The 15,382-nt window shown below is 42.1% G+C and overlaps 2 protein-coding genes across 4 annotated transcripts; both read right to left on the reverse strand.

The window, feature by feature from the left end:
- Positions 1 to 540: 540 nt before the first annotated feature.
- On the reverse strand, positions 541 to 9,521 carry LOC119133702 (ubiquitin-associated and SH3 domain-containing protein B-like). 3 transcript variants are annotated; one of them, XM_037269790.1, is made up of 14 exons: positions 8,870 to 9,520; positions 4,618 to 4,671; positions 4,227 to 4,413; positions 3,901 to 4,099; positions 3,637 to 3,806; positions 3,335 to 3,543; positions 3,047 to 3,191; positions 2,571 to 2,691; positions 2,387 to 2,509; positions 2,211 to 2,303; positions 1,968 to 2,112; positions 1,781 to 1,887; positions 1,488 to 1,597; positions 541 to 1,393 (listed from the first exon to the last, which is right to left on the reverse strand). In XM_037269790.1, exons 1-14 carry the CDS (start codon positions 8,998 to 9,000, stop codon positions 1,256 to 1,258), a joined length of 1,932 nt encoding a protein of 643 aa, XP_037125685.1. In that variant the 5' UTR covers positions 9,001 to 9,520; the 3' UTR covers positions 541 to 1,255. The 3 variants fall into 3 exon arrangements, with proteins under 3 accessions (XP_037125685.1, XP_037125684.1, XP_037125686.1); XM_037269789.1 differs by having other exon boundaries at positions 3,637 to 3,824; XM_037269791.1 differs by lacking the exon at positions 1,781 to 1,887 and having other exon boundaries at positions 3,637 to 3,824; positions 8,870 to 9,521.
- A 278-nt stretch (positions 9,522 to 9,799) lies between these two features.
- f11r.1 (F11 receptor, tandem duplicate 1) lies at positions 9,800 to 13,632 on the reverse strand. Its single transcript, XM_037269762.1, has 10 exons — positions 13,397 to 13,632; positions 12,369 to 12,428; positions 12,124 to 12,240; positions 11,761 to 11,904; positions 11,439 to 11,641; positions 11,247 to 11,349; positions 11,041 to 11,148; positions 10,895 to 10,907; positions 10,707 to 10,767; positions 9,800 to 10,558 (listed from the first exon to the last, which is right to left on the reverse strand). Exons 1-10 carry the CDS (start codon positions 13,440 to 13,442, stop codon positions 10,523 to 10,525), a joined length of 891 nt encoding a protein of 296 aa, XP_037125657.1. The 5' UTR covers positions 13,443 to 13,632; the 3' UTR covers positions 9,800 to 10,522.
- Between the last annotated feature and the right edge of the window lie 1,750 nt (positions 13,633 to 15,382).

Genomic DNA, 15,382 nt, shown 5'->3' on the forward strand with positions numbered 1-15,382 from the left:
GTGACATCTAGTGCCCAAACTACCCACTCAGCTTTATGCTTAATATTTTAATGACTTCATGATTTTATTCGACTGCTTTACAAGAGCAATAAATACATGAATGTATTATTTCATGTCTGTCTTACCTCAGCTGGTAAGCACCTTGATGATGTCCAATTTGATGTCGCATGACCATGCAGTGTGCTTACCCAAACAAGTTTGCGTCCAAAACTAAACAAAAAATACTGTCAACTGACAACTGTCCAAAAATAAATTGTGTTGCAACTGTCGACGGTTGCAAAGTTAACATGGAATGCGTCTTGTTTGTCAACAACGCATGACGACTAAATCGTCTGTTTCAGCAATCCTTGGTTTCTAAATGCCAACAAGCTAGTAGCATCACCTGCAGACGCTGTCAAAACAAAGACAGTTTAACGTAAAAGTACGAAAATAAAAGTTGCAAAGTTGTACTCAAAGTTTACAATTGCAATGGTGTTCAATTGGCGTGGCAAAACTGCAGGCGCGGTGACTTGACTGCTAAAACTTAGTCACTTACAGAAATAGTTGCTCCACCCATCTTTATTCAGTTTTAAGCGCATGAATGGGATATTTGTATTTATAAAAGTCTTTCTAAATGTACAGCTAAATAAAATGTGACTAAAGTGGATGAATGAACAACATTTTTAAAAGCATTATAATACTATCACATTGCAGCAAGAGCTAAAGAGGAAAAAAACAAAAAAAAAACATGAATTACTTCATTAGGTTCCAGTGGGTTCATACAATAATAATAATAATGATAATAATAACAATAATATAATAACAATAATAATAATAACAATAATTCGGCAGAACATAAGGACTAATGATATTACTGGAATAAAATCAGGTACAAAAAACCCAAAACGTTTCCACCATGAAATCTGATAATTTCGTTCATGTCAACACTTCTTTTGTGCTTCTTCCTCAGTAAAGTTGTAGCCACAAGTCAAATAATAGTTTCTGAAATGTTTTTCTGTAGTCTCTCTCATATAATTCTTGTCACAGTGTATATACGGGTGGGAGAATACAAAGACATGAGTCCAGCTACTGTTTGCTGTTATCATCACATTCCTGAGCTGTGCATCTCAATACATTTGCCCCCCCAAAAAATGCACGTTTTTGACAAGATGCAGTTCATGGAAGCCAGACGTGGGGTTTTTTTTGGTAGCGGTGTGGTTAAAAAATAAATACTGATTCTGCATGTCACAATGTTGAAGGAAATGTGTGTCATTGTTCAGTCCGGCATGAGCATTTCCCTCCAGTTGAAGCTGTGATTGGGTCCATGTGTCAAAGGCAGGATGGGGGGGTCAACCAGTTGCCACACCCCCGTCTCGCCCATTTCTTCACAAGCACAAAATCCCAAGTAGGGAATCTGTCAAAATGCACAGAGCAGATGCACCTCTGTGTTATTGAGGGAAAACAATGAGACATCTTATTCCATGTGATGTAATCGGCATCTGTCCGACCTTTCGCACAACTTGCACAAAGTCCTTGGAGTTTTGTGGGCTGAGTCCTTGTATCTGGCGAGTGCAGGCCTCCAGGGAGGACGCATGGGCCACAATCAGAACCTTGTTTCCTGTATGAAAGAGGTAGAAGAAGAACCAAAGTCCACTGACACCATTGTTCATTTGCTGGTGAATGACAATCAGCAATTCATCATACAACATTTGTAAAATGAATGCTGACAAAGCACAGTAGCCACATTTATAGTGGCGGTCAGAAAAATTATATTTAGGGTGAGAGCAAGAGTCCACTGTACCCAGATTTTTGCACTCTGATATGATTTCTCGAGTCACTTGGAAGCTCCGGCTGATGTAGGTGTCATAGGACTCAGACACCACTAGCTTGTTTACGGGTACATGAGGTCTAAGGACGAGGAACATACAGAATATGTGAAGGGAATATACATATGAATATACATTCAAGTCCCAGCATAGGCTCTGTACCTGTATGTTGTGTCCACACTCAAGTTGGCAGCAGCCAGCTCTGTTGGAGGAATCCAGGTGGGTAAACAGGTGCCTGAAACCCACTTGGTCCATTCAAAAAGTCCAGGCTCCACACGGATTTTTGTCTTCCCCTCCTGTTGGAGACCTGAAACATAAAAGCCCACAAAGACACTGTCAGAGAAGACTTCCCAGAGAATCGAGGTCATGTTCAAATTTAGTATGTTAGTATTGGAGGAGTCCTACCCTGCAGAATGTGCTGAGCGGTCTGGACGCAGCGAAGTGAAGGAGAGCAATACACAAAGTCTATTGTGGTGTGGCTTTCCAACAAGGCTTCACCTGAGATAGGGCAACAATATTCTGATTATATCTGCAAGAACTCCCAATGCCTGTATGTGACTTTTTTTCAAAACAGAACTAACCTACAAGACGGGCCTGGGATGAGCCAAACACAGTAATTGGACAATCTTTATCATAGTCTCTGTGACCGTTGCTTCTGGTTGGCAGGCTGGATGGCATGTTGAGATTTGAGCGAACATATCTGCCTACACTCAAAAGACTCAAAGTTAGTGGCTACCATATACAAATTTCCCTCTGCATACATACCTTTGGCATCAAAGCACTGAGTGACCCAGTGTTTCCCAAATACAACATCCATCCTCTCCCCGTGTCGGCACACAAACAATCTCATCTTGGACAGAGAAGACTGACCAGCTCCCCGCGTCACCTGGAAAGAAAATGGAAGGTTGAATGATTACTTCAGTAATCAAGAGGGGTATTCCAAACCCTTTGTCTATCTAGTCAGGATGTAATATGTGTGATATTTCCACAAGACCGACAATCTCTTCTCTGGTCTCTTCTCAAGGTTTCTCATTTCCCCTAGTAGGAGTTTTTCCTTGCCCTCCTGGGAGTTTAAGATCAGGGAATGTTTGAGAACAATTATCAATTTTTGCACATGTTGTCCTGAATGTTGTTAGCTACCTAAATGTTGTACAGAGGCCGAGATGTACCGGAGTCAAATTCCTTGTTTGGCATGCTCAAACTTGGCAAATAAAGATTGATTTGATAAAGGAATACCATACCTGCATGGGAGGACAGAGGCCACCGAGGCTTGGGGGATCCACCAGACTGTCAAGAAGACTGTCAGTGTGCTGTTCATCAAACAGTAAGCCACCTAGGGTGCTGCTAGCATTAGACGGGGAGGTGTAATTGAGAATGGAATGAGACCTGAGGATTGGACAAAAATATCTTTCAACATTACGTCGAGAGGAGTCACAGACGAGCAGAGGTTATGCTATGCATTGGCACAGGCCGTAAGGTTCTTATCATGAAAGAGAAAGCAAACACTTGTGGGAGGTGCTCATTCTTACCCATGAACAACCCAAGTGTCAGACTCATCAGCGCGGCTGACGTAATTTTCAGGCAGCAGGCCGGACAGCCCCGTGCCCAGGGACGTGCCGTAAACCCAGCCCTCACTGGCACTGCTTTGCTCCATAGGTGACATGAAGATGAAGTCTCCAGGCACCAGTTCGAGCTCGTCATCATTTTGAGGCACATAGGGATACATGACCTGCAGTGTCTACATGAGAGAATCAGTCGTCAATAATTCAGATATAGTGGACTAAATGCAGACATTTGAAAGGCCACAGTGAACCATCGGACACATTCCTACCTCGTGATTGGCAAAGCGAATATCCCGGGAGAAGAGCACAGCCAACCAGTCGCAGCCTGACGACACATCTACGTTTTTGGCCAGCTTTTCTAAAACTGGAAGATGGCTGCCTTGGAAGTGGTACGCCAAGGTGACATGCAGTTGCTTCTTATGGTGCTCAACATGCACATCTGGACAGAGAAAATGTGCTGACAGGTGACATCTATGCAACTTTCTGTTTTTACTTACAGTGCGTTAAAAAATAAATCCATAAAAAAAATCTACCTGCTTTAGTTTCCGCTTCATTTGCAAAATCGGCTGCAAAACTCTTCAGCACCTCCGCCACCTGCTCCTCCACAAAGAGCCCAATGAAGGTGGAGGACGTGTACAACTCCAGGGGAAGGGGCATGGGTATACGACCTTTCCACTTAGCAACAGAAGTCTGGAGGGCATCTGACAGAGCCTCCACTTTCCCATCGGCACACTGTATAGTAGAATTGACAACAACAAAAGCCGTCAAATCCGGGATGAAGAATTACAAGGGGATGAGTTAATCCAAAGTCTTGACGCTTCGGTAAGCCTTCACAATTTGACATGAGATTGAGACTGACCATGAAAAACTGGCAGAGGGTGATGTGGGGGAAGATGTTGTGTGCCTTATTTTTGCCACATGAGAGGCGAGATTGCTGCCAGAAGAGCGAGAGCTGCTGCAGCAGCGGACCACTGGGTCGCAGATACAACACATATTCCCGAGGCAGAGGGTCATCCAGGAAAGGGTCATCCACATGCGAAAAGAGCCTGCACACATACAAAAATGGCAACAAGAGTTAAAAATAGAAAAAGGCCCCACAAGACAATTTAAAATCAAGGACCGTACGACTATGAGAGCAGTGTCACTTCCGCCATTTGCTTACCATTGTTGAACTTTAGTCACATTCCAGTGGTGAATTAGTAATGGGGAAACCGGCAATGTGTGTGTGCATCAGTGTGTTTGAGTCTCACCAGTCACAAGCTGCCTGGACGTTTTTCCCTCCTGTCGAAACCAAAGCTTTCAATCTGCAAAGACACAAAGATCAAGAGAAAACTCAGACACAAAATCAATAGAGCCTCTTCCGGCCAAAGTTTATTAGAGGGAGATTGGAAAAAAATAAAAGAACACAAATCCCAAGAGAGAAGTCAAATGACAAGATGTAGCCTCAATAATTCATACCAGGAGGGCCGAAAACAGTAGTGACGGTGAAAACATAGAAAACATTGATTTGGATGGAACAGAGAAAATTTTATGGCTGGGTTGCAATATTGAAAATGTTTTTCAAACACACTGCCAGCCAACATGTCGAGATAATCTTACTTATTCTTTCGAAAAAAACACAATTAAATTAAACATTTTTCATGGAATGTTTTCTTTTTAAAACTTGGTTTTTAATGACTGAAAATCCCCAAAATGAAATTTGTTTCTTAACTGGTGCACGTGTCCAGTGTCGATTGTGTTTTGGCCCCCTTGTGAATCACATCTGCCATTTAATCCTTTAAATCTTTTTTTCTGAGATGAATGCTTTAGTTGTATGTGCTCCACATAGTAAAAGCAGCCATGCACCAACTGTCCTTAATAGATACACACACCAAAGTCTTTTCCCTTGCCCTTAGCAAAAATGAGCATGTTATTTATAAACTGCATTTCCTGTTCACAGCTAGACAAAGATGAGTCGGGGGGGAAAAAATACCTCTGGATTATCTTTGGATTCCACCTAGAAGTGACCATGATTAGATCAAACAAGAGTGGAAAGTGTCATTCATTCCACCAACATATGGTAACATTTCAGTTACACATTTAACATAAAAGACATGTTTAAGTTCTCTGCCTATCCTTTTGTCAGCTGTCTTAGCAGAATATGACAACTTAGACTGTGCATTTGTTTCCATTTTTGTTTTTAGTCACAATACAGAGGGTCATAAGAACTCGGGGCATCAAAACAGCTTGATACTTCCATCGCCTACGCATGAATGTGTTAAGCAACAACTTGAGGGCCGCTCCATGACTCAGCTCGAAAGGCGAAAAATCTCAAGACAAATGGTCATGATTGTCATATTTAGCTATTAGTTTAACTATCGACTTCAGGACATGCCTGTATGTAACAACCAAGGAAGATGACTTTTCTCGCTTCATTATTTCAAAGTCACATGTTATAACGGAGCACGTCTGAGACACCATAAAGGAAGTGAGTGGGCCATTGTGTGGGTGAGGTGTGTTGTTTTGTGTTCCCACTTTTTGTTTGACAAACGTGACTTGACATTAGCTGAAGCTTAACACGGATAAGAATCATTTTGGAGGAAAGCTGCAAAATGTATCACTTCAATTTAGAAATAGAATAATCATTAAACAAATGCAAATTCATGATGTTGATGATTGTCTTTTTTATGTCATTGTTTAAACCACACGGGGATGGTTAAATGCAGAGGACAAATTTCACCACACCCAGATGTGTGTGTGACGATCATTGGGACTTTAACTTTTAACTTTAAACAATCTGGATTTCCAATCTCTGTTCAGCACCTGTGTCATTTTGTCTTGTGTGAAAGTGTGAGACATTGCAACGTCTGCCTCAGCTGCCCTCAAACCACCGTCTCAACAGAGAAGGTCACAAGCCACTTCAGGAAATGGGCGACTTCCGCTTAGCCGCCTTGAATCCAAGCTCAGAGTTTGCCTGCAGTGGAATGTGCCTCATGCATGCCGAACTTTTGTATCGGGAATAGTATCGTGGTACTATTTGTACATATTTGTGCTCGTAAGTGGCCTTAAAGAAAGTTTATGGTTTCGGGGCATCCCTCGTACATTAGAAACTAGTTTGTGTAGTTTTCCATCCACTTACCAATTTTTTCAGTGATCCAACCAAATACCAGCTACATTGTTGGTTTATTAATCTGATTAAAAAACAACACCAAGACACTCAAGAAGCAAAACAGAGTGATGAAATATAAATGGGAACAGTTTTCTTCCGGACATTGGTCATGACCAGTGAACAGAGTTGCTTGCAGCTCCTATCAGATTGCACCGGTCAATTCTTGAATGACTCAGCAACGATATCGCTCAATTTAACAGAAGGGTTGATTCTCGTACACGCGGGTATTTGTGCATCTGTGTGTGTATTTGCGTTTCATACTCCCACCCTCCAATACAATAAAGGCCTTGTTCCCTGAAGCTAGGCCCTGATGACAGATTTTTCTGTTATTGCCTCGCAAACTGCCATTTGGGAAATAACCTGGTCACAAAAAGGGAAAATTTACCACTTTTCACTGTAAGATTTATTTACGCAAAATGGCAGTCAGTTCCAGCTTGTGCATGACAACACAAACTCTCTTTAAGTCACAAATAATAATTCATTTAACTTCAGCCGAGATTTTCTCTCTTCCAAACTGGCCATGGCAACTGGCTTCTTGAAGGTCACCACACTCTGAGTGGCCCCCTTGATTCGTTCATTAAAAAAAAAATTGTAAACTTTTTGTAATTCTTTACACATCACTGGTAATAGTATACTGTAAGTATTCCACAAAAAATGACAAAAATCTTGGGGAAAAACATGAAAAATCCAAAATGTGAAAACAGGGGGGGGAAGAAAGTACAGTAATCTCTCATTTTTCACTAGGGTTACGTTCCGAAGAGAACCCGTGATAGGTGAAATCCGTGAAGTAGAAAACTTTATTTTTGTTTCCACCATTATTATACATAGCTGTATATTGAAACCAAGGAACAAAACTTGCTTTCAGGCCCAAGCATTTGTTTAACAAAGTGAAGTAAACACTTTCTTACACATTACAGTTAAATAATCATTTTAATCATCAATACGAAGTACATACTTTATCGTAGGACGAATTGTGACTCATGCCTATTTCACTGCACCTCTGACTGTGCCGCTGCGGCATGACGCCGCTCTGTAGTGTCTTTTTCTTCTGAAGCCATAACACAGTGCACTGCGAAAAAAAAAATCCGTGAAGCAGCGAGGCCGTGAAAGGTGAACCGTGATATAACGAGGGATTACTGTATACAGGGGTCGACTTTTTTTAGTTTGTAATGTCAACAACCACCACTAGATGCCATAGTTACTTAGTTACTTGCAAGATGAGTAGGCCTAACATTTTTTGCAGATATGATATGCAGGAGGGGCGGCTCGGTGGCGCACTGGGTAGCACGTCCGCCTCACAGTTAGGAGGGTGCGGGTTCGATTCCACCTCCGGCCCTCCCTGTGTGGAGTTTGCATGTTCTCCCCGGGCCCGCGTGGGTTTTCTCCGGGCACTCCGGTTTCCTCCCACATCCCAAAAACATGCTTGGTAGGCCGATTGAAGACTCCAAATTGTCCCTAGGTGTGAGTGCGAGTGCAATTGGTTGTTTGTCTCTGTGTGCCCTGCGATCGGCTGGCAACCGGTTCAGGGTGTCCCCCGCCTACTGCCCGTTGACGGCTGGGATAGGCTCCAGCACTCCCGCGACCCCCGTGGGGACTAAGCGGTTCAGAAAATGGATGGATGGATGGATATGCAGGAGGAATATATAAAAATATATATTATGTACTATATATATAAAATTTTCAGCGAGTTCACCAGTTTGAAAAAATACAAGAGCTAAAGTTGGTTTGGTGTTCAGCAGTTTTGTGCCGTACTTGGATAGTCATTTCTATGTAAAAGAGCCCTTATGCAATGGGGAAAATAGTCTATCCCAGGAGCGTTTGAGTCAAAGGTGGGGTACACTACACTGGACTGTCACTAATCACAGGGCACATACATACAAACAACCATTCTCACATTCACACACATGGACAATTTAAGTCTTCAATTAGCTAAACGTGTGTTCTGGGGATGTTGGAGGAAGTCGAGAAAACATGCCTCTGACTTCTTCCGATTTCAAAAAAAGTCGAGCCTTTTCAATGACCTAGAAACAAACCACAGCTGCATTCAGAGGAAAACACTTTACTCATTTATGGGATTTTTAACATCATTACATAACCTCCATATTTCATTCAAACAGGGCTTGTTTCTTGGCAACCCAACCCTCTCAAAGATGAATGGAGTGGAAAAGAAATATTTGAGCAGGAACCACTGAATCCAAGAGAGACTGGCAAGTGCAACATCTCGGTCACACAATACAGCATCATCTTTCTGCAGGAGTGCAGCCAAAGTCCTAAACGCCCCATTAAAAACGTAGTACATATAGAACAGTTGTTCTGAGGATTAGTGTTTGTGTGTGGTGGTGCAGTGTACTCACGCCCTGGTCTTAGGGAAGCCCATGGACAGCAGCACGTCCAGAGTTGACCCATGTTTGACGGTGCCTGCACGAGTCTGGCGCTGTCTCCGCGGGGTCACTTTGGCGTAGAGTTCCTCTTTAGCTGCCATCATTTACTGCTCCAACGGTATGCACGATTCTCTGACGTATTTCATTTCATTTAATTCAAAAACGGTCTACTTTACGCCCAAAAAAGATGGGAAGTCTCATGGGTCTTAAGTTAGGTGCAACCACGGAGATCGCAGCTCGGGTCAGCCATGCCGAGTCACCTCGACTGTTTGGGCCAGCGGTGGTCGTGAGCTACCGTACCCGGCCGCGGAGAGGAACATATCGGGGTCGAACTCGCCTCTCGCATCCGATCCGCCGGATGACAAATCAAATGCAACTAAAATGCTAGCTTCGTTCCTTCCACCGCGGACTTGTCTGCCGGAGGGAGGACAATTCCTGTGCCTGGAAGACAAAAATCGGCGACCCGTCGAGTTAGATAGCAAGTGAAGCGCTGTAGGACGCTCATGAGCTCGCTCGTGGAAATGACAGCATCGTGATAAAGAACTACAACGCTATTATTCGGATGGGTTTGAGGCGGTGTGATGCAGATCCGATCTGGGGGCGGATGGTGGAAAGAGTGGTTCACACTTCCTGTCTTAGGGGGCGTCAATGCGCATGCGTAAACTAGACCACAGCAAATACAAAAACATTATCTATTGCCATAGTAAAGAAGCAATTTTTTAGTAATTTGGTCACCCTTTTCTTGTCTCAGTAACCCGTTTATATTGTAAAGTGTTTAAAACGTTACATTTTTGATGAGACAATTTCTTCAAAACATCTGGCATGTACTGTATTTAGCATCATCATTGCGTCATGATGCTGGAAACGAATATTTTGTTGAAATTACAGATCACTACTGTTCAGCAGACTAACACATATGAAAACATTTTATTTACTTTTACCGAAAAGTTACATAGTTAAGTAAATCCATCAGCTCCAAACGCAGCAAAAATGTGGAAAAGATTTCCCAATAAATATTCAATAAAACAGATATTGCATAAATTCATACTCTATGCACCAACATCTGTCTATATCAACGCTGCAAGCGCATGATTGTTGGAGGATAAATTACCAGAAAGTAAAACCAATCTTCAAGAAAAGTTCATAGCTGTGATAAGACTATACAAGATTAAAACGAAAAGGTAAAAATAGAACATCAATGCACATCTCTCAAACTCTAGTACTGTGCTTTTCACAGGAAATACAATCACAGTTCGGGACAAATACAGTATATTACCCTGTTTTCATTATTTTAACGAATGTATTTCTCAAACTGGAGTCATAGACAAACAGAATTTGAGAACAAATGTAACAAGTTAATTTCTGGAAGAATTTCTACAGTATTTTCGATGGAACGTTAAACTAACATATTACAAAATGTCAGTCACACCAAAGGCGAGTAAGAATGATTTTACCAACGGCACAAATAAAAAATAACATATTTACAGAAGGTTGTAAAAAAAAAAAAAAAAAAAATGTTCGAGAGAGCTTTAGATCATATAATATAAAAATTGCCGGGATGACATGTAAAAACCACAAAAGGGCACACTAAAACAGTTAAAACCAGCCATGACTGTTGCTTGCAGACTATACCACAAATGATGACTTCTGCTTGAACTCTCCCTATGAACACAAACAAATAATTTATATGATATACAGTATTTAAATTTTCCCGTTTGGACCTAAAACTGATTAAAGAAAAGCAAAAATCAACATTTGCAGGCATTTACAGAAAACAGTTTTGGAAGAAGCCAGGCAGTGTCATACTTACATCATCATCCTCACCGCCATACACAGAAGGTGGCTGGTAGACCACGTTGGTTTTTGGCTTGCTGCAAGACACATTTTAGAAACAGAACCATTTCAAACCAATTGTGGTGGTGTGTGCGTGTGTGTGTGAGGAGGGGGATAAATTGATGTAATCAACTGTGCCTAATAAAAATAAGAAAATACTCTTACCTTTCAGTCATTTCTGTAATCAGAAGGAAGAATACCAAGTCATCAAGCTATACAAACTACAATGCTCTCTTCTGCTCATGATCTCACAATTATTGCAAACATTGATACAGGATAACAATCCAAAGAAGGCAAAGCTGTGTACTCACGGGGCAGATATCCTTTCTTGTGAGCATACCAAATTCCCACAACGAGCAGGGCGAGCAACAGGAGACCCACGATTACCCCAGCAACAATGCCTCCGGTGTTAATGTCACCTTAAAGAATAAAATTGTGGTAAAACGTCATCTGGAGGTTCTTTTACAACATTAACATTAAGCATTGTCCAGCACCAAACTGCATAAGGGGCACTTACGGACTTCCATATTCACAGCTCGACAGCGCTGTGGAGGACCAGCGTTGTTGAAAGCCTCACAGAGGTACTCCGCTGTATCCGTCTTTCTGACAGCGGGGAACTCCTGTGAAAATATAAGAAAACAGGTTTTCCTGTCTGAAAAGGGAGTGCTAGAGGTTGAAATGGTGAAGACAGCAGAGCGTCGTAGCTCACCAGGTTGCCATTGGCCGAGTTCAGCACATAGGTGCTATTCTGGAAGCCGGACATCTTGCTAGGCTCAGGTGGTAGAAGAACATTGTTTCGGTACCACCTGTATTGGGGAGGGGGCGAGCCATCTCTATCGTGGCAGGACAGAGTGGTACTCTTGCCGGTCGTTACGGAGGAGGGAATCCTACACAAGGGTGGCGAGGGAGGCACTGTGGGGAAATAATGCTGTTTTCTTTAGCTTCACTCACCCAATGCATTGAAATTATATTGCAAAACAACTTTATTCCATTATCTGCAAAACAGCTAAAATGCCCATGGAAATATTTACCAAGAACTGTGAGCTTCACCCGGGCCTCCCCAAATTGGCTGTTAACACCAGACACCTCACAGTCGTACATGCCGTTATCCAAACGGGTCACTTTACTGAATCTTAGATTGCTGCCATATATTGTCACCCGGTTGCCGTACGTTGCTGTGGAAAAAGTTGCACATTAACCGCCACGCACAATGCACGTCACTGCCAGCTTGCCTTGTAGCATGCTTCTTTGTTATTGATTAACAGCGGTGAGTTCCTGATGGCAGTAGTGGGAAAAGTTGGAGATGAAAAATGACCGCTTGGTACTGCTAAACATGTATATCAAGTATATTTGGCCAATCAACCTTGGAAATATTTAGTGTCAAAACAACTTACATGTGGTTTTGCCGTTATAATAGATATATTTCTGTGACCCTGTAAGGTCTTTGAACTTCCATTCCACCCTGGCACTTTCACCAAAGTCCGCAGAATATGAGCATGTCAGATCAACCCCTGAAATAGTAGAAACCACAATAAATAAAAACACTGAAAAGCTTCAACAAACAAACATCTAAATGTGCAACCACTTGTTGACTGATAGAGCTCATATTAAAACTGCCCCCAAATATGTTAGAACTTACCTTCATTTTCTTTCACTTGCACGTTTGCATTGGATGTCGTAACTGAGAAGCTACTTACACCTGTTGACACAAATACAAAACATGGGTTCATGTTATTATGACGTTACACCCGGAAGCAACTGCACATGTCACTGCTCTACATGGAGGGAAGGTCAGCTGTTATAGAAGGATATAAAATATTGGACTGATTACAAGCCCAAATCACAACAACCACCCGCCACTGATGAGAAAAGTTTGAAGGCTGCTTGTCAGACTATGGGCCGACAGGTGACTGACTGTGGCAACAAGCCTACAGGGCGTGGGCACGGAAAAACGCTCCACTCGCTCCAAGTTGCTGAAGCTGCATCGAAACTGTAACAATCTAAATGAAACCATGTTTCAATGGGGAATGCCAAACTAAAACTTAAAAAAGAAAAAACTCCAATAACAGTGTGAGAAAGTATTTCTTTATTGTGTAATGTAGGAAGGGAATCAGTTTTAAAGAAACATGAACATGTTTTAATTTAATAGTTTTGGTGTGGGTGTAGAAGCGGCGTAGAACTGCACTGCATCATAGGGAGAACAGTTTCTAATAATTTGGTTAATTATCTAGCTACATGTCAAGAAAATTACCACTTTTGTAAATTAATAAAATACCTGATCTCATTCAACACCGAGAACATTTAATTCTTCGCACAGAAGTTCCTATTGTTGTGACCAGAGAAGCGTGACGACATCATGCATATCGCATTGTTGGGATTCAGAAAAGGTTTCAAGTTTGAGTTGACGAAATAATTTAGTTCCACAAAGATTGTGCGAATCCGACATGTAGACTCTAAAAAGTAGATATACGGGAGTGTGCATTGTTCTTGAGTTCCTCAACGTATCAGAAGAGAAATATGCAGGGCCGCATTTTGAAGATCAGTTTAACGCTTTAAAATTCTTAACGTAGTCATTAATTCGCGATAGGATGTCAGGCTAACAACCACATAAATGTTTTAAACATGAAAAGAAAAAAAGTCGCGAAAACAAATTAGTAAGTAACTTGCCTGTCGTCGCAAACAAGAGCGTCGAAACCAACCAAGCAAAAAACATATTTGCGCTGATCTTTGCAGTTTGTTTTACTGCGTTCCTCCGTCTGGTTGAATAGGAGATCCAAAAATCAGAACTACTTGAACTAAATCAGGCAAGACTTCCTAATCGTGTGTCGTGTCGTGTAGTTTCGGCTGAGATGGACGACAGAGGCCTTCTAAAAAAGGCTCCACCTGCTTGGTCGGGTTCAGGTGACAAGCGCGCACCTCACTTCCGGTGGGGGGGGGGGGGGGAGTCGCTCAGGTGCAAAGACGGTGCAAGTCATGCCGTACAACAGGTTTGACAACGACTCAGCACCTGTGGAATGGCTGGAAAAAGAAAACGTGTGGGTTGCAAGTTTTGATCAACCTTAACTGATTAAATGTCAAGATTCTGAATGATTATTCATTTATTATTATGGTAAACGATGGACACAAAACAAACATTGTAATATACTTTGGATGATAAAAAAATATAATAATCCATAAACACCGCCACGACTGATAAACTTCCTGTATAAACAACTAGCTTATTAACTGTCAGACAACCATCTGTGCTTTGCTTTATTGATGAACCATTATTTGTCATCCCAGCTGTAGTTGGCATGTCTTCTCTTCACCGTACACATATTATAAATCCAAACATGGCAGGTTTCATGCAATAGCACTTTTCGTCATGTGCTCGTAACAGCAGCTATAGGATCATGTAAACATTCTTGATTTATCTACATACCTTATGCATGCATTTGAAGCCTATATAGCTTTTAGACTAATTATAGTTTGGCTGAGTTGGGCGGATGTCTTGCATCACTTGGTTCCGGCAAGCTGATTATATCACTCCTGAGCTAAGATTCTCTCATGATGCAGAACAGAATCACTATACTGATCCGTTTAATTCTACAGAATATATCACATTTCACATCTATATTCCTGAGATCGTGCTTGAACTCAGCTGAGGCTACAGTAAATGCAATTGTATTTTTGCACACTAAGCTTAGATATGACTTGATGCTGCATGTGCAGTCAGAGTCCAGTGACAGCCACCTAATGATCGGGCGGAGCAGCTTGGGTACGGCGTTCACAGCCAGTCAAATTCGAGCACCATCGGAAGTGTCATCAAGGTCAAGAGTAGGCCACTGCAGCTTTGTAACAGGACACTCCAGGCAGAACAGGGGAGGAGGAGCTCTGCAATAAGAATGGAGAAAGATTTTTGAATGGGATGTTAACGATATGTTAACGGCCAAGGAAACTTACTTTTCTCCACCACCGAGGTTTTGGACGCAGTTGCTGAGTCGGCCAGTTTGATGTTGCAGGTGAAGTTGGACTTGCCGTTTGGCAGGTTTTTAAACAGCAGCCGGCAGATGTTGCCAGGGAAGATGCGGGCTTTGGCTCTGTGCTTGTAGGGGGCATGCTGCTCCTCCTCCGGGTTGGTCGTGTCCAGGAGTCTTTCCCCTTGTGTGTACTTGCAAAATACTTCGGGTGACTCAGCGGGAAGCGAATATTTGCAATCCAGCCTGACATGGTTCTCATTTATCGAGCAGTAGGATACTTGAATCACCTTCTGAGCTGTCGCAAAGGCTGCAATGCAAAGACATGCAATGACAAATTCAGAAAAAGATAACTATCACAGAAACACACTCAGTTTAGAAAAAATGTCATGTATGACCTTACCAAATAAAAGAATTGCGGTAAGGAAGAACATTTTCGCAACTATCCTGGAGAAAAAAAAACACTGAAATTAATGTACACATGCATAGCTTCAAACGTATCATTTGATAATATTTTCGTTCCAATAATGCTGAGTGAACTCCGGGAAGAGGAGCTGGGCTTTGTTTTAAAAACAAATGTGTCATTGGCCAACTGTGACACAATTTGGAGGAAGTAGGTGCATTGTAGCCTTACTTCTCATGCTGTGCAGTGAAGAGCTAGAAAGTTCACTGGACACATGCCAACAGTGATGCATTC

The sequence above is a fragment of the Syngnathus acus genome, chromosome 14, assembly GCF_901709675.1.
Source record: "Syngnathus acus chromosome 14, fSynAcu1.2, whole genome shotgun sequence".
In the NCBI taxonomy this organism is placed as follows: domain Eukaryota; kingdom Metazoa; phylum Chordata; class Actinopteri; order Syngnathiformes; family Syngnathidae; genus Syngnathus; species Syngnathus acus.

Coding starts and splice junctions, on each gene's coding strand:
- LOC119133702 (XM_037269789.1), bottom strand. CDS start 9,000: ATGATGGCAGCTAAAGAGGAACTCTACGCCAAAGTGACCCCGCGGAGA. Junction 2,510..2,570: donor TCAGTGCTTTGATGCCAAAG/GTATGTATGCAG, acceptor TTTTGAGTGTAG/GCAGATATGTTCGCTCAAAT. Junction 1,888..1,967: donor AGTGTGGACACAACATACAG/GTACAGAGCCTA, acceptor CCTCGTCCTTAG/ACCTCATGTACCCGTAAACA.
- f11r.1 (XM_037269762.1), bottom strand. CDS start 13,442: ATGTTTTTTGCTTGGTTGGTTTCGACGCTCTTGTTTGCGACGACAG. Junction 12,241..12,368: donor GCAAGTGAAAGAAAATGAAG/GTAAGTTCTAAC, acceptor CTACTATTTCAG/GGGTTGATCTGACATGCTCA. Junction 11,642..11,760: donor GGTGAAGCTCACAGTTCTTG/GTAAATATTTCC, acceptor ATTTCCCCACAG/TGCCTCCCTCGCCACCCTTG.